Source organism: Triplophysa rosa, linkage group LG13 (genome assembly GCF_024868665.1).
Source record: "Triplophysa rosa linkage group LG13, Trosa_1v2, whole genome shotgun sequence".
Lineage (NCBI taxonomy): Eukaryota > Metazoa > Chordata > Actinopteri > Cypriniformes > Nemacheilidae > Triplophysa > Triplophysa rosa.
Window position 1 is genome coordinate 21,417,246 of NC_079902.1, and position 18,602 is coordinate 21,435,847.

The 18,602-nt window shown below is 38.4% G+C and overlaps 2 protein-coding genes across 3 annotated transcripts in view; one reads left to right on the forward strand and one right to left on the reverse strand.

The window, feature by feature from the left end:
- The window catches only part of ppp3cb (protein phosphatase 3, catalytic subunit, beta isozyme), a 30,319-nt gene extending 22,334 nt beyond the window's left edge, over positions 1-7,985 (reverse strand). The window contains exon 1 of one of the 2 annotated variants that reach the window (XM_057349354.1): positions 7,670-7,985. In XM_057349354.1, the coding sequence (XP_057205337.1) occupies positions 7,670-7,727 (58 nt within the window). In that variant the 5' untranslated portion in view covers positions 7,728-7,985. The remainder of the gene's footprint in view (positions 1-7,669) is intronic. The other variant, XM_057349353.1, reaches the window with a different exon arrangement.
- Positions 7,986-9,406: 1,421 nt separating this feature from the next.
- On the forward strand, positions 9,407-17,898 carry ube2d2 (ubiquitin-conjugating enzyme E2D 2 (UBC4/5 homolog, yeast)). Its single transcript, XM_057349569.1, has 7 exons — positions 9,407-9,692; positions 10,904-10,967; positions 12,634-12,665; positions 12,950-13,027; positions 15,194-15,299; positions 16,068-16,161; positions 16,826-17,898. Exons 1-7 carry the CDS (start codon positions 9,669-9,671, stop codon positions 16,869-16,871), a joined length of 444 nt encoding a protein of 147 aa, XP_057205552.1. The 5' UTR covers positions 9,407-9,668; the 3' UTR covers positions 16,872-17,898.
- The last annotated feature ends 704 nt before the right edge of the window (positions 17,899-18,602 follow it).

The following is an 18,602-nucleotide window of genomic DNA, read 5'->3' on the forward strand; positions in this document are numbered from 1 at the left end:
ACATAAATACAAATGCACATATTTTTGTACATTCACACAATTTACAATAATTAATACAGTTTTAACATGAGATTGCCTGACCTGTATGAATGACTCTAACCATACAGATGCAATCTACAGCTTTGAAATGGAGCTCGTGCAAGAGATGTTTTTGTTGAATTCATTTTTCATTCTGTCAACAGCTTAACAGCATTTTAGGCTGATAAGTGATTTCAGTGTTTTTAATACTGAGTTGGCGGCGGCGCTGCTGTTCTTTTTGTGTTGCATGAAGTACGTTCAGAGCTTGGTTATATTTATTTGGTTATCGTTATATCTTAAGTTTTGGTTTACAAAATAAAAAAGTCCTTGGACAGCATTCGAAAACACTAATGGATTTAGTAGCTTAACATGCCCACATAAAATAATTATGGTTATGAATATCTATTAAAACTGAGCATTATGAACTTTTGTCATGGTTATATAGACCTCTTCGGACATGGTGAACAATGCTGATTCAACACTGGTCCAGAAAAACTTCCGGTAAAGCTTTACTTAAAGCATATTTGTATAATGCATTACAAAAGTAGTTTTATTGTATTAATTATGCCTTGTTATGCACCTTAAAATACACTGTAATGTCTTATGAATACTTGTAACTACAGTTAATACATTATAACACTTATCAACTCATTGTTACACTTTGCATTTTTCATTTGGTTTTAATTCTTTAAAACAACATTTAATGTATTACAACACACATTGTGAACAACTATAATGCACCATACCCTTTAATAACCCTTTATAATGCATTATACATAAAGGCTTTAATACTACACAAACGTTTGAACAAAGTACAACCAACAGAATATTTATTACCAATTTAAAATGTTAAACAAATATCTTTACGATTTAATTATGTAAGATAATAAAAATACTAATATTAAATCAACTGAAACTGGAAGTGATTCTGGACCAGTGTTTACATCTTGCTAAGTGGTCTATATTTTATATTTTGAAAAAGTTTAAAGTACTTTCTGTATTTTAGAGTTTGAATAAGATTTTCATGCAAGGAAATAATAATATTCACAAATTGATGAACATATTGAAATAAAGCAGAAATTGTGCGTAAAGCAATGTATCACATGGCTTTATTGTTTCTGAAAAAATCTATTAGTCTGGCTTCATAAAAAATTCAGTGCTGTCTGGTATTGACACGTTCAGTGTATACAAAGCAATAGCTATATATTTTTAAAGGCTACTCTAATAGACAAGGAATAATTTGGAAAGAAGTCGGGTAGTGTCCAATTTCTAGATTTTTTTTCTAGATTTGATCCCACTTGGATCCCACTTTAACAAATCCAAATTGATTTTTCTATAGGAATATTTGATTATAAAACTTGTTTGGAGAACTCAGTCTGACAGTTTCATGTTAAGTATATTTATAGTATAGTAAATTCATTTTTTGCAACATCAAACCCAGCAACAAAGCACTTGAAAAATATTGGCTTGGTTTACATCTAAACCTGGCCATGACGGACTATATCATCAGATTTGACATTTTGCCTGTTTCTTTGAGTTTCTTGCATATGGGAAGCATTATGTCCGATTGTCATTGACTACTTATGCAAGAATAGGCTGTTGCTTTTGGTTTCAAACACACTCTCATGTTTATCTTTGCGTTTCTGTCTCTTTTCCTGCTCTCTCTCTACTTCTCACCTTGATTTATCTGCGTGATACTCCCCTCTCAGAGTAACACTTAAAAAACACCCGGCCCACCCTCCCTTCACACATTTACAGGCGATGAAAAGGATTGTTCTGCGGATCCGTTGAGCCTGCCGGAGCCCCACCACTGGTAACACAGATAATGGCCTAGAATCATACTTTGGGAAAGTAGGGCGCTCACAGGCTCGCACTTGTTCCCCGACCCAAGAGGTACGAGGGGAGGGACTCATTCAGGTCACAGCTGTGCTAAAGCTCTCTCTCAAACTCTCTTTTCCATCTTACCCTCTCCTCCCTGATCATTTACTTCTGCCCTCACCCTGTCCTGACCCGCACATCACAGAGATCCTCGTGCAGCGGTCTCCAGCCAGATAGTTCAGGGGATTTTTGCACCTTAAAGTGACCAAGAACTGCTTACTCAGAGCCGTATGACTGAAAGTACAACATTGGCCCCCATTGACTTCCATTATATGGTCACAAAACCACAAAGACATTTCTCAAAATATCTCCTTTTGTGTTCCACATAAGAAAGAGACATATACGGTTTTGGAAAAACATAAGGGTAAGAAAACAAAGACAGAATTTCATTTTTTTGGTGAACTACCCGTTTAACAGAAGCATGGGTTGCATTCTCACACAGGGGGCGCTATTGCAATCAGCTGTCAACTTTCACGTATTGTTTCATACTAACACTTCCCGCTGTAAAATCAGTGACAAACCAAAATTATGAAATCATAAAATATAATTCGCTTACATAGTTTATCCTAGCTTTCCTGAAATAGCATCTTGAACTTCTTGACCTGTACAAAAGTAAGTCTGAAGTCTGATGTATAGAAAACTATAGAGGTCGTACAATTGCACATTGAGTACCATACTGATCTATTAGTGAACTCACTGTACCACACAACATACATTATGAGTACCATTTTTTTTAAGTATGGTGTCGAACAACAACTTTGAAGATCTGAAGCAACAACTGAAACCAAAGTCAGTCGAACACCCACGATGCTGTTCTCGAACCACTTCCAGTGTGCTACATGCAACATCCTGTAATTAAACTGTTGACAAAACATCATCCGATCACACGACTATAAGAAAGAAAGCCCCGTTTCAGCACCCTGGGGCCACAAAAGCGATAAAAGACATATTTCTGCATAGTGCTACTACTAGTATGGGCAAGTGTCAAAATATAGTCGCCACATTTCCAAGCAATCCCAGAATTCCTCAAATGAAGTAAAAATAAAGAATGGGATTGAAGGAATGAGAACAGGGAAAACAAAACTGAGAGTGTGTGACCCAGATTAGCAGAAGGTAACCAGGCATCAACCGCTTTTGACAGAGGGGTTTTAACAAGCGCCGTTTGAAGTTGTGCAATTAATGCACACTTCACACGAGAAGGGGCCATCTGCACACATGTACGCAGAGAGGAGGCGAGCCTTCCCGCTGACAAACGAACCAATCAGCAGAGTCAGTCGGGATGATTGACAGGTCAGAAGTGAGCAGTAAAACTCCACATCAGAGAAGTCAGCTGTACCCATCTACTAGATTTCTAGATCACATAAACGTTCCTGGTTTTGCGCGTCCTCATTAGGTCGTCGCTCTGCACCATTTTACTGTGTCCTCTGCGCTCTAAACTCACACCCGAGTATTTATGTTAAAGAGGCTAAATTTAGTCTCTCCCTCTCTTTCAATCTTGCTCTTCCACTTCTTTCTCACTTTCACCTTTGTACAGTTTTGAACCAGATCTGTGGACAGGTATCTGCATGTGGCAGCGCGGTACTTTTTACACGATTACACTTTCTGTGCAATGGTTTACAAAACATGATGCTATGACACAGCGTTACATATTCATCCAGGTCCTAGTTTCAGTTAAAAGTAAATGACATTGAAGAAAAAATATCTGGCATGGCTTTTTTAACCATCGAGAATGAACCGTGTTAAAAGTAGGTTTCATCCCGGAATGGATCAAGAGCTGAATGCAAGTTTGCAGTGGGTTTCTTTTATCTTATGTTGACTTTAAAGAGTAAATATTACAATGTCCTTAAAATTACATTTCATGCAGTGTGTAATGTTGCTGTGTGTGAATGTAAGCAGTCTGCCAAGTTGTAAAGCCGAAAGTGAACGAATAACAAAGTTATTGGCTTGAGAAAAAAGGAGTCGACTCTGAATCACGCGAACGAGTTTTTTGCGTCACTCCGTGTAATGCCCGCCTACGTTCCATATCTGGTTATTGGGACAGCAGTACTTTATGATCTGGTTATGTTCACAAAAGTACGTCAACCATTCAACCCTCACTATTTCTGCATTGTTTGAATACATCCGCAGTTTGAATTTGCACAGTATGCAAATTTACCATATGCATGAAATACCCTAATGACCATTTGTAGCATGCCACAGAGCACAACACAGGAAATACCGCATTCCACAATGCAATGGATAAAACAAGCTGTCAAACACGCAATGTGAATGTACCAAGCAAATAATGTCATGTTTTCAAGGAAATCTAATACAATGTAGTAACGTTTAGCCCCATGTTGGAGATTCTTACGGCATCTAGTGGTGATGTTGCGTATTGCAACCGACGGCTCACTCCACCCTTCCCTTCGGAAGCGCTACGGCAGCTCGCACAGGACTAAGATGTCATCGCACTTTCGCTTCTTTGCCTAAGGAGATAACGTATTTACGAAACGAGCTCTGTAGAACAGTTTGTCCGTTTAGGGCTACTATAGAAACAACATAGCGAATTCCATGTAAGGGGACCCGTGATGTATGTAGATAGAAATAGCTCATTCTAAGATAATAAAAATATAACGCTTCATTATGTAAGGGTTTTATACACCTCTGAAGACTGTGAAAGTTGACTTAATTTTGTTTCGTAGCTAGCATTGATGAAGAATATTGACAAAGCTATTAAATAGAAAGACTCATAAAATTGCTCAATTTTCTAACCAAATTTAAACACGAACATACGTGATTACGACTTTCTCATTTGTAAGAGCGTCCCAGAAGGACTTAAGTACAGCATAACAGACACACGTAATGAGGTCATGTGACAACATGTGACACACATAATGAGGTCATGTGACCATAATGCAGTATACCACTATTTCCAAAACTTATTGTTGCTTAAAGGCACAGCTCACACAGAAATATTATTTATTCATGTTTATTTATTCAAAGTTGTGATTAACCAAAATATCTTCTTTTGTGTTCTGCAGAAGAAAGTCATACAGGTTTTGGAATGACATGAGGTGAGTAAATAATAAAGAATTTTCATTTTTGAGCAACCTGTTTCACATACTATTCTTAATAAAAAAAATTACAGCGCAATATTTAGTGCACACTGCACAGTATCCAGTAAGAATTACCGGATGTGAGAGAGGATGCTGGAAACAACAGCATGTTCATCCATCCATCTATCTATCTGCTGTCAAGTGCCTGATTCCCCGTCTCTCCCACTTCTCATCCTCCACACCCTTCACACATTCCCCCTCTCTTTTCTTTCACCTACCCTCGTTTCATTTATCGGCAGGCTCATGACAACACTCCCAGTCTCCTTCGGGCCTTAACATCCCGTTCATGTAGTGTGTTGGCGCTCGGCAGGAGGCATGCATGAATTAACACAGACACATAATCTGGAGAAAATGTCGATCTGTGAAGTCGTGCTTTGCTTCTCTCTGAGCGCGTTTGAATGCGTGCTTGCCTGTGGGTGCAAACAGCATATTCTTGTATTAAAACTGCTCCATTCTTTGGGGCCGAGGACACAATCATAAAAAATACACTGTGATGCAATTAGCAGAACCTGGTCATTACCGTCGCATTACTACGTTCCTCTGGGAGACAGATGGCGGTGAGTTGCATTCTGTTTAATAGTGAATGCAGCACATAATATCCTGTGTTAATGATCAAAATCGTCTCAAGAAATACAGCTAGTTAGTCAATGTGTGCTTGAGTTTAATTATCTTAAGGATGACTTTCTCTAAACACTACCTTTCTTTACTAACAACAAGAGAGCAGAAAGTACCGTAGTATTAACATTAACAAGTACATTGCAGGGGGGAAATTATTATCATCTTCGAAACAATACATCACTTATGAAATAAACCTTGGTTTGTAACCAGGTTTTTGAGTTAAATTGTAGTAAAACCATAGTAATCACAAATTACATACTAAGGCCTCACCACAATAGCCATAGTTTAACCATGGTTTTTGTAGTAAATCCATGGTAATACAAATGGTCAAAAAACATGGTTAATACACTTTACTATAATAAAACCATGGTTATTTTTTCCTTTGGGATTTAATCACCTCTGCTAAAAAGTACCATGGTATTACTATGTTTTGTCAATATGTACCATTGAAATACTACAATGTATTTATGAATATTGCAATATTCATGAACCATATTACCATTCTACAATGTTTAAGAAGCACCTTGAAGTACCATGTAAATACTTCAGCAGTTATGAAAATTGTACTCATTCAGTACCATCAAACCATGTGTATAATACCTGATTGCTAAAACATGGTATTACCATCGTATTTTAAGAGTTGGGTATTTATGCTGGATCCACCTGTATCACCTTTACTCTCGCTTTCCTTGAACACCAACTTGGTTATATCTGGTTGCATTCTCACATGGACAGACCATGCTTAAGCTTGTTACTCAGGCTACCTTACAGTTAAAATCACATAACTGTGACACATATGCCATAATATGATTATTTAATGCAGAATGGCATATGTTGCTAAATAATTACAGGCAGCAAAAAAATGAATTCTGTCATCATTTACTCACTCTAGGATTGTTCCAAACTTGTATACATTTGTTTGTTCTGCTGAACACAGAGAAAGATATTTGGAAAAATGCTCGGAACCAAACAGATCTCACCAGCACCATCAAGCCGGTCTTGATTATACAATATGTAGCTCATCTTGCATAAAATGGGACTTTAAAATGGTTGAAAACATGCACAGGGATAGTTGTGATGGGTATAGTTTATGTTTGCATCATCATATTTATGCATCATAATCCCCATGAATTAGGTCTTTAGAACTGCAATGCATTTAATTCTTCCTGTTTTTGGCAACAGTATTTAGCCACAGTATTTATCCTGGTTTGCAACAGAATCGATAAACTGCATTAGAATGACATGCTAAAATACCCTCATAGGCCATAGGCAAAGATGTCCGTGTTCGTATATTAAACGAGCATCCCGGCGCATTTTGCCTCCTTGACAAATGCGCACTCGTGTTAGGTCTTAAGGCATTGCACATTTCACATCATTAGACGCAAAATCGATACGGTAACTCACGAGATCATCTCGTTATCCGAGCGCTGGTAGCTACAAAACAGGCGCGCGCACTGACATTGGAAAGATGCGTATAGTTCGATGTACGCCAAAATGCATGCAATAACGCACAGATGCAAAAGTCACGCTACCTTTAAGTCGTCCTTTAGCTGTCATCCTTAAACTGCCAAAAATATTTCATTGGAACGAGATGTTAGTCTCTCTCTCTCTCTTGTTCTCCTCCCCCCTATCCCTCTCTCGGGCAACCTGGCACTGTATAACAGTTCATGCATCCACCAGCAGGCGCGCGCAGCCTCCGAAGCGCTCTGGAGATGCGCCTCGCCTGCATCAGCATCACTGACACTATAGGAAGCCTTACGAGGTTGCAAATTTAATAAGCGAAAGAGGTTTTTTTGAGGGGGATGGGGGGGGGGGGGGGTGTGTGCAAACATATGCTGTGATCTTTGATCAACCACTGATGCATGACGTATGACGTTAGCTCAAATAAAAATCTAACTACACAAAAAAGACATCCTCTTTCTTACAGCTTATTACCAGAACAATATAAGGCAAGCGACAATAATAGAAACAGAATTATCACGAAACATGTAAAACCGTAAAACTGTGGAGTCTAACATGCACAGATATGCATCCACGCACAATAAACCCAATGCACTTACATTTGATTAAGCGGTCGGCGGGGTTTAAACCCATGATGTCTGCGTTGGACATCTTCATGGGCTGTTGCAGATAACGGGGAAAGTGCGCCTACTCCTAACGGGTGTGTGTACGGTCTTCGGTGGTGCGGGATTCGCGAGCTGCAGAAGCAGCATCACTTGGTGCGTCTCTCCTTCGTTCACCGTCGATCAGGGGGTAAGATGTGTCGCAGCAGATCCGGAGAAACTGTGATGCTGGGGATGCTGGACTCTGCCTGTTGCCGTGAGGGGGCGGATGGATAGAGATGGATTGATGGAGAGACAGGAGGGGGGGGGGGGGCTGGGAGAATTCTGCACGGTTCAGGGTATCCTCAGCGCGTTGCAGCACCACCCCGACATGGCGAAGGCAGGAACTCCCACGCTCAGGCTTGCAGGGACTGCCTCATACCGCCATCACGCGGAGGCTGTTTCGGGGTTTCCCTGCGTACGAGATTAGAAAGCGAGCGCGCACCCTGGCCTTGTTGGTGCTTTCTTGACGTCAGTCTTTTTTAATGCTGCACGGCGAAGAATGTCAATTCCTATGTAAATGTACAACATGTAAGAAGTTCTTTTATGGATGATTAAAAAAACTGTTTTCTAACTGTGGCTATTCTGTATGTTTGCTCAATGTCTGCATTGTGTTTTAAAATACACGGTCTAGTAAATATTATTGACATTGCATTTGTTTTAACCCTGTATTGTTGCACGAAATCCTTTATTTTCATATTCAAAATCTATTGCTTTCTATGACTGAATAGTATGGTCATTCAGCAACCGGATAAATCCCGTCTTTTTGAACAATTATGTGATTGTCTGAATGGAGGCACAGACCTGTTTGCCAGATAAAGGTATCATAATATTTTGGTAATATAGGCCGACAGTTTGATCTTTTTGGATTTGTGTAATCGGGATTATGTGAGGATCAGACAAAAGCATTCCTATAAATATCTTGTATTAATTGTTCGTAGCCTACAATCAAATATTATAAATGCGACCGATCCCAAGTGATATAATAAATAATTAAAACGCATCATACATTTGAACTGAATTCAATTATTGGATAGTCAAGATGATTTCACATACTGCCCACACAAAAAATACATTCGTTTTTACTATAGTAAATTGTAGCATCAATCATAACACTGCAGTATTCTCTGTTGTATTATTAACCAGAGTGAATTTATAAACTGTAGTAAATACTGTTACGGTTAATAGCCTAACACATAAACATGAAACGTACACACAAATTAAACTGCCATCGTCTATATGGGCGATAACCCCGTATCGTACCGCGATACAAACATTTGTTTGTAAAATATCCCTCCGCATTGGCAAAACTTCCTCTGACCTAACGTTACAGTATTTACAACAATGATAAAATGTTAAAATTCATACTGTACTCATAACATAAACATGGACACGAGTCGTATGAGTACCACTCACAATAAACAAGTCTCAACCAACCCTACAGTGTCTAATTCTCTTCGTCATATGCCTAAACTGATCACCAGACTCGTTTTCTGCTCGAAATGGAAGCGTTTAACCACAGGATTCATTTGGGCTCAAAAGCATTATAGTGTTCGATGCGGAGTCGCCATTTTGGCTTTACTGTTGCATCAGTTTCGCAATTCTCTGAAGCACACTCGAGCAACTGGCGTCGGCGCGCAATCTGTCCCCGGCGACTGCGTCCATTGGCGGAAGGATCTGATTAGAGCAGCGCAGTGTGCGTGATGCGGTAGCTGCTCGCTGCCGCCGCTCCTGCTGCAGGAGGAAGGACCGAACCGCTTTCAGCACCACCTTTCAGTTTCGCCTTCAAATTACACCAACCGGCTCCGTCATACACGCAACACCGACTGAACTATCACCCCAAGACGTCCCATATTACGACTCCCGAGGTGTTTTGCGAGTTTAAATTGAGGAAACCCCGTTTTAATAGAATATAAAACGGATTTTGTGTGTTTTTGACAGCACAGACAGCACAACAATGGCTCTCAAAAGAATCCACAAGGTAAGGAGAAGGAAGTCACGGCTGCCAGGGCCTAATTCCGCACCGAAAACATGCCATCCTCCCTCATTTACGCCTAAAAGTTAATATAAGGGATGTTATCGACAGGTAAAACGTGTTAGCTGTGCCGGTGGTACGATGACAAGTGTTGTAAAGCGCCCCGGTTCGAAGGTTCGGTCCGGGCTAGCGGTTAGCACGGAAGCTAGCGCCCCATCGTCGAGCTGTGTGTGATTGATATTAAAGCACATTCATTATCGTTATCCTCTTTATATTAAAACGATTTTTTTTCTTGAATCAAAATAAATACTAATTTCGAAATAGAGGTACGTTTGAAAGTGACCATTGGTGGATTAACGTCTGCTCGTGATAACGTGTTAGCATGCTAACCGCTGATGCTAGAGGCCCGTTTGAAAACCCCGAATAAAGGTCGTGTCCACCATTCACAGTACCACGGACTATTAGTATGGTAGTAGTATTGTTTGGGGTCTGGTTGTTATTACTTCATCGTTTATGTCATTTGGGGTTTGGGTTCAAATAACGGGCTGCTAGCCGCGAGACTGCTAACCGTTCTGGGAGAGGCATCTGGCCCATCAGGTTGCCGCTGCAATGATGCATTTTCACCAGTTTCGTGTTATATCAGCACCTTTTAAGCGTGTTTATAATTTTAACCAGCTTGTTTTTATCAGTGTATAACAATACGACCTGTAAATTAACATGGCATGTTTTAAAACCCGAACTCGCATATTATGTGCTTATGTACAAGTTGTGCTCATGGCGCAAACAAATTGGCTGAATAAAAACGTGGTCCAAAGCGTTCATATAACTTGCACATTACAGTAGTTTTGTGTTAACCTTGATATTACAAAGGTTTACGAGCCACATGGTTTAGCAGAACTGACAGAGTAACGTTAACCTGGAAAAACAGTTACATAAACTGTGATCAACTCTCGTGGCATTACAGCCGCTGTAACTTGAAAATGATGTTTCTGTTTTGATACTAATCTCCGTTTATTCTTAAATTACTCACCCATTTCGGCTGTTTGATATACTTTACTGTTAATTGGTTAAAGGGCAGACATTTACAGTTTTAGGTTTCAGTGTCAGTTTCATATCTTCTCTTCACTGTGCAGGTGTGAAGGTATGTCAGGCAGGTGATTCAAAGATTTACGTGTTAGCTTATCACATTTGACAAACAGGTTCTCTGTGTTTTACAGGAGCTACATGATTTGGGCCGTGACCCACCTGCTCAGTGTTCAGCGGGCCCAGTAGGGGATGACAGTAAGCGACTCATTTTTTGTTTCCAGTCATTACACTGGTTTCTTGAGAATTCTTGATGGTTTTGTACTTTTTGTGTGATGGTTACATTTAAACGCACTTTCTAGCTATTAAGAGACCACGGAATTGGGAAAATGCAAGACTTAGTTGAGATCTCCAAAATTATATAAAGACTGGATTGCCATAATTTCTGTAGCCTTGTAAAAGACTGACCATTGGACCTTTCTCAGACGATACATAGTTGATGGGCTGAAACATTGAGGGTCGGTTTCCCGGACTGGGATAAGGTTAAGCCAGGACTAGGCCTAAGTTAAATAGGACATTTAAGCAGTTTTTACAAATCATGCCTTACAAAAAACATTACTGATGTGCATTTTGAGACAAAACAAAGGAACTGGTTTATTTTAAGATGTGAGCTTTGCAAGTTTTTTTTCAGATTAGACAGCTCTAACATTTATTTTAGTCTAGGACTAGCGTAAACCCTGTACGGGAAACCACCCCATAGTGTACCACAATCATCTTCTGTATATTAAATTTTAGGGCTGTACCAATAATCATATTTTAATCATGATAACAATTTATGCTTCAAGCACAAAACTCCAGATAAGGTCAGAAAATCATTGCAAAGCTTGTATCTTTTAAACTGCCACTTTATAGGAAATAAAAAAACAACTTTTTTTTCACTGCATTTCTACTATTTTAATACTTTTTTGCAAAACCCACAGACAAACATGAAGGGTGACCAATAGTAATGATTTATAAAAAACAAGAAATAAATGGAGTTGCAAGGTCTTAAAATGTACATTTTTGTAGTGGAGTGTTTAGATGAGTGATTGCGTGATTTGAAAGACTGTGTTGAAGAAGTTTAATGGCAGCAGATAATAACATACTCATTGGCTGTAAAGTTTAGGCCTAATACACATGCTGAAGTGAAATTAAAAGCAAAAGTTCTGAACTGACAAAATAACCGTGTTTATTAATCGTGAATAAACATTTGAGCAAAATAATCGTGATTATCATTTTACACATGATCGTGCAGCCCTATTAAATGTACTTTATTCTCAATAGAATAGAACATTAAAATTTAGGCTCATCAGCTATTAGTTCTTTATGGTGGGACATGCATCATATCCTCAATCACAAATTGTCATGAGTGTTGTTTTCCTTCCTGATTGTGTTTTCAGTGTGAACCACCTGATGTGATCTTTGGTGCTCATAAATATGTAGTGGGAGGTTCAGTCACAGAAAGACAGCTTGTTTGAGCCGATTTGACAAATATGAGTGTATATAGCTTCCCTCAAAGGAACAGCCACTTTATTAAATCCTGAATCATATGTAAAAGACTATCTGACCCACTTAGAGCCTCAGGGACTTGGCTGGAATATGAAAACATAATTGTACCCAAATTTGCTTCATCATATTTTACACTGTAATCCCCAATGGGCACTTCAATGATTCTGAACTTGCACATTAGGCTTTTTCAAGATTTGGTAATGTAATCCGCTGATGTACAGATAATATCATATAAAGAGTAGGCGAATATTCAGTCATATTTGAATAAATGTTTTGTAACATATGTGGGTTTTGATGTGACCTTTATGAATGACACCTGATGTGACTGACATTGGCTCTCTAACAATGATGTTTCTGTTTGTACCTTGTGTTTCAGTGTTTCACTGGCAGGCAACAATAATGGGACCTGTAAGTATTTTATTCCCCCATATGAGCTATGTTAATTGAATTTGACTGTTTATTGTATAGATGGAGTTGGTCAGCCTGTGTTCAGGCTTACTCTTGTATCCTTACCTGTCCTTACAGATAATATAATAAGATACAGATACTATAATAAGACTAAGTTTACATTACTTTGGTTTTTGTTTTGAACCATAGTGTTGAAATATCTATGAATATTTAAATAAATCATATTTTGCTTTAAATATTTGCTTGCATGGGCAAAATTTATGAAATGTTTGTTTGTTTTACAGAATGACAGTCCTTACCAGGGTGGAGTGTTTTTCTTGACCATACACTTTCCCACAGATTACCCCTTCAAACCGCCAAAGGTCAGTAATGTCAACGCCTGTTTGACAAAAGCTCAGCTTCTAAGGGGTTTTAGTTATGCTCAGGTGCTGGTTAATTATTTGTCATTTTGGATCCTTTCGTTTCACCTTTGCGCTTGACACGAGGAAATGGTTTTACTTATAGCATGTATTCAGATTGTGTTAGATATTTAGCTAATTAGATATTTCAGAAAGCAAAGCATCATTTTGAATACTATTGTGATTTTAGCAGAGCGCTGTTTTCCTGTCTAATGTCCTCTTTACATAGCAAAGGCGGCACAGAAACCGAATCTGAAGCGGCATAAATGTGTATTTACACAGACCGTTAATGCGGCTCTAAAGTGGCATAAATGCATTTACACAGGAATTAAAATTATGCGAAATAATTCTGAACGTAACCACAAAAGCACTGTTCTAACAATATGCTATAAAATAATGCCTTAAACAATATAAACTAAATAATAATAACAATGCATACTTTAGGATAGAAACAATATTAGGCTATAAATGCAACATTTTAAATGAATTGAAAGACGCCAAATGAACCGCATATTGAAAGACACCAAAATTTGTTTTAAAGAGCCAGAAAGTCACTGTCAACCAGGTACATGAACAGTTCCGGTGTTACAGTAAATGTTACCAGATCGTTGTTGTGTATGAAATATTGTCCTCAATTAGCTGCTTTTTTTTTATATATGTGACCCTGGATCACAAAACCAGTCTTAAGTAGCACGGGAACATTTTTAGTAAAAGACAAAAATACATTGTGTGGGTCAAAATTATCGATTTTTCTTTTATGCCAAAAATCATTAGGATATTAAGTAAAGATCATGTTCTATGAAGATATTTTGTAAATTTCCTACCTTAAATATATACAAACTTTATTTTTGTGAGTGGATGGTCTGCCACAGTGCCCCTGATTAACAACTTCAAAGGCAATTTTCTCAATATTTTGATTTTTTTGTGCTCTCAGATTCCAGAGTTTTAAACGGTTGTATCTCAGTCAGATATAGTCCTATTCTAACACGCATATATCTATAGAAAGTTTATTTATTCAGCTTTCAGATTACGTAAAAATCTTAGTTTCGAAAAATTGACCCATAAGACTGGTTTTGTTGTCCAGGGTCACATATAGGCTAACGACAAAATAATTTGTCGTTATATTTGTCGTATTGCATTTCAACGATGAGACCCAAATCATTTACGCTCCTAGGGCCGGGCATCTGTGCACAAGCGCTACTGTCCTCACTTTACGATCTGGACCGAAGCACACTTACATTATTATGATGCGACTGTTTTGAGGTAAACGGTAAGAAAAACACACTCTCTCATCACAATATAGAGTAATGTTAAGTTTGTGATTTATTATCTGTTCGACTTCATTCGCGTGTTGCGCAGACCCATCCGCTTAAATAACACGAGAGCTATTTAAATAACTCCTGCGGTATGCAGCACTGCATAATGTCCGACAAACAGGTGTGCATGTGATCATGTCCCACGTATCGGAAGGTTTTTTCCTTAAGAAGGAGAGGAGCTAAAGGAGGAATTTAAATAATAATATTTCATGTCATGAGTTCAAATAAAAAAATCTGCATTCCGCGCGCACACAAATAATCATACTCCAAACATTTTTCTAAATTAACTTTAAAAAGAAACGAAACGAAATAAATGTAATTTGCCATTAAAAACTAATCTAAACTATTTTAATGGCTGAAAACAGTCTCAAAATGTACATCATGCATTAAAACTGTGCCACAGCCTGCCTGAGTAAACAGCCACAGCACAAACAAAAATTCTCCAAACATTTAAATATTTTATGAAGAAATGAAACGAAAAATGTATGTTTGAATTATTTAAAAAAATCTGCGTTATTAATAGCCTATAACAAATGTCGCTGTGTGTTTTTGGCTTCACCTTCGCTTTCTCGCTTTCTGCTGACATGACATTGACGTAGTTTAGAGCGGCTTTAATGCACCTTCATTTACACTAAACCTGAGCCGCATCAGAGTCGCCTTTGATACTAGGGTCTGAGGAGGGTCAGAGCCGGCATATTTTAGATCAAGCTTTCATGCGGCATTGCATCTTTACACAGAAATTTAATCCGCCCCAGAGACGCCTTAACTCGCCTGTGTAAAGACGCCATAACTTGTTTTTTTCTGTCTTTCTAAGGTTGCATTTACCACAAGAATCTATCACCCAAATATCAACAGCAATGGCAGCATCTGTCTTGATATTCTGAGGTCACAATGGTCACCGGCACTTACCATCTCCAAAGGTACATCCCAGCATGGTTTCTTCGTCCAGCAAATTAAGGAAAAGTCCATGCCTGCTTATTGTTTCCTTGTTCTATAGGAATGTTTAAGACTGAACTACTGTATAGCTCTTGTCATTGCATTTTAACAAGAGTCTTAAGTTTAAATTCAAAGCTCTCTGGTAGCTTGAAACTGCTGTGTGAAACTCTTGGAATTATGTTGGTTATTGAAATTAAAATGAGATTTTACCACCTGAGCAGCATGTCTAGAGCTGCTGTTTTTATTAATGTGTCTGCAAACAAACTGTTTCTAGTAGACTGCTTTAGTTATAAATTGAAAACACTTTTTAAACCACTTGTAAATCAGATTGTAATGTTCCCGAGATTAGCACAAGACTGACAAACGTTATTTTAAACGGAAATGGAAGATTTAAGAATTTACTGCATGTTGTGCGTCTATGCAAATGCATGCAGATGTAGGCAAATTCTGTTCTGAGAATTCTGCTCGCGTAATATGTTTTCACTGATGAGCTACGTTATTAATGAAATGCTTTTCATGTTCAATTAAGCTTCTTGTGTTGAAGGTTTGGGCTTTTAGGGGTGAAGTGTGTACACTCTGTATCTCCATATATAATGATAGTTTCCAAACAAGTTTCAGACATTCTCTCCATTTTGGTGCAGCTGAAATTACATAGTTAACCTTATAAACTCCTGATGATTGTGTTAAAGAGTGGGCTACAAAGTACCTCTCTTCTCATTTTGGTTTCTAACTTTTTGTCTGTTGCCCTGCAGTTCTCCTGTCCATCTGCTCCCTGCTGTGTGACCCCAATCCGGACGACCCCTTAGTACCTGAGATCGCCCGCATTTACAAGACTGACAGGGAAAAGTGAGTGTCCTCTAGCGCACTAGAGCAGTACAGCACACTATTTTTATAAGGGCGAGGTGTTTGTTCAAACACTTTGTCCCTGTAGGCTTTTTCACACATTAATATGTATATAATTGCATACATTGTTTGTTTACCCTTTCCGACGTCCGTTACATCGCCTCTGCCCTGGGGATGCGTTATTTATGCACTAGTGCCCTTAAAGCCAATTTTGTGATTCGTTTACTTTAACTACAGCTAAACTTTAGAAGGCATGAGAGTATTCTAGGCTTTGTTCAGGCAGATGGCATCATGATAACTCGTAACGGCTGCTTTGTTGTATAAGTAACGTAACATTGTTCTGACGTTTGCATTGTTACTATAGCAACCGATGTAGATATACCAGATATGGACCACACTGTCTGAATCGGATCTGATTTCATCACTTGCTAAACGAGTGTGGACATCAGTCCAAAATATTGGATTTTATCTTTCAACAAAAGTGAAAATGTTTTTGCTTATGTAAATATCAGGTCAGCAGCTCGAAAAGAGCAGCCATTGTTTTCCTTTATCCAAGCAAAGTTGTGTGTGATAATTAGTCTTTTTGTAGCTTTTGGCAAGACAGTGTGTGTAGGTATTTGCCCTGTAATCTTCATAAATTGTGACAGTATTTTTTTTCTCTTTACAGGTACAACAGAATAGCTCGGGAATGGACACAAAAGTATGCAATGTAGTTTTGGAGTTAGAATCATGGTGGGAGAAAAATACACCTCTCCATCGTAAGGTTAGGGGAGATTTGAAAGTTTAAAAGAAAAAAGCTAAAGAAAAACATCTTGTTGGTTTCCATTGGAGTGCTTTCTTTCAGCCACGCCTCCCCTCACCAGAGCACCTCCCCCTACTCTTATTCCCCCTGGCATCCATGGTGTACATACTCAAAACTTCAACTGTAGCCCCTCCTCCCCCAAATTCAATTCTCCACTCCACATCTCCTACATTACCTTCTCCGTTGCTATAGCGACGTGTCCGCTGCTTAGAATCAGTTTGTATCAATTTCGCTGTTGAAAATGTTTATGGCTCTAAAAGCATTCCTTGTTTTTAAAAACTGGGATGGGAGGGCTTTCTTTTTTTCCTCCCTACATTTGTCATAGTCTGGAAATAGAGGGATGTGTTCTTTACAGATTACTTTATTTTTGTTTCCTGTTCTTCGAACTGTACTTTGGATCAGGATTTTTCTTTTATTTTTGCAGAGATGGGAGGGGTATGCTGGCTATCGTTTTGTATAAAATCTGTAAGGAATTCTTTTAAAATCATAGCAGGTAATTAAAGGAAAACGGACCTCCTGTCCTCTCTTCTGGAGTAATCTAAAGGACTCGAAAACTATGAATATATATATTTTGTTTCCATTTGCCATTGCAAAGACTGTCTCTGCCCCTTTCCTTAGTCATGACCAACTTCACAAAAATTTGCCATTATGGAGGGTTTCGAACCAGTTATTTAAAGCAGTCTCAAACACATGCATCTTATTTTTTATTTTTTTCTCTACCCCAACCTACCCTTGTAACCCTTAAGTTGAGTTGTTTTTTCCTTTTCCTGCTCTTGTTAAATTAGATGCTAACATGGTTCAGCCAGACTCAATAGGGTCCATGGGTGAGAGGACACAAGCTCCTCAGACAAACTTCTGTATATTTAATTTCCTGACAGGCTCGTTGAGCTTTGTGTGTTGATTAAAACTGTGTAATAAAATGATTACTAAAGTCTGAACTTGGTGTCTACACTGCTTTGTCTAAACAGAACATGAAGAACTTTGTCTCATGCTTTTAAACTTAGTGACTTAAAAAGCTATTTAATATAAAATGGTCTGAAATCTACTTCCACACAGGCTTTTCTTTCACACACATGTATTAAATAATCAAGGATGAACCTGTCGAACAAAACAGCTACTCTGCCAGGGAGGGTGCAGTACTATTACTCTAAACCTCAAAGTTACAAGTATCAAGTTGTGACATTCAGAATTGCTCAATACAAAGGTCATTTGTACATGTTTTATAGAAGCTGTTTCAAGCAAATAATTTTGCAAATGCTTAGTATTTTCTGGAAAGTTCAGTGAGGTTTTGTCAATCTGATATTTATGATATTCATAAATTGTAATTTGTGTTGCAATATTTTTGCGTACATAAAGACTGACGTAATACACAAAAACAGGACTACATAACCAACTGAACTTGAAAATCCAGATATGGCCCTCATGTGTACAGAAATCCGATTTAGGGCTCTGGGCGAAACATACCATACCCTTGCATAACATTAGTGCACTATTTAAATAAAAATCCATGTGTAGCGCCGAAATAAAAGTGGATATTATTTAGTGCACTCATTCAATCCCATGATGCACTACCGTAACGAGTGTACAATCCAAAGTAATGACCGATTGTCCACTCGTTTTATTCGAATGTAGGGAATGAGTG

Coding starts and splice junctions, on each gene's coding strand:
- ube2d2 (XM_057349569.1), top strand. CDS start 9,669: ATGGCTCTCAAAAGAATCCACAAG. Junction 10,968..12,633: donor GGGCCCAGTAGGGGATGACA/GTAAGCGACTCA, acceptor CTTGTGTTTCAG/TGTTTCACTGGCAGGCAACA. Junction 15,300..16,067: donor GGCACTTACCATCTCCAAAG/GTACATCCCAGC, acceptor GTTGCCCTGCAG/TTCTCCTGTCCATCTGCTCC.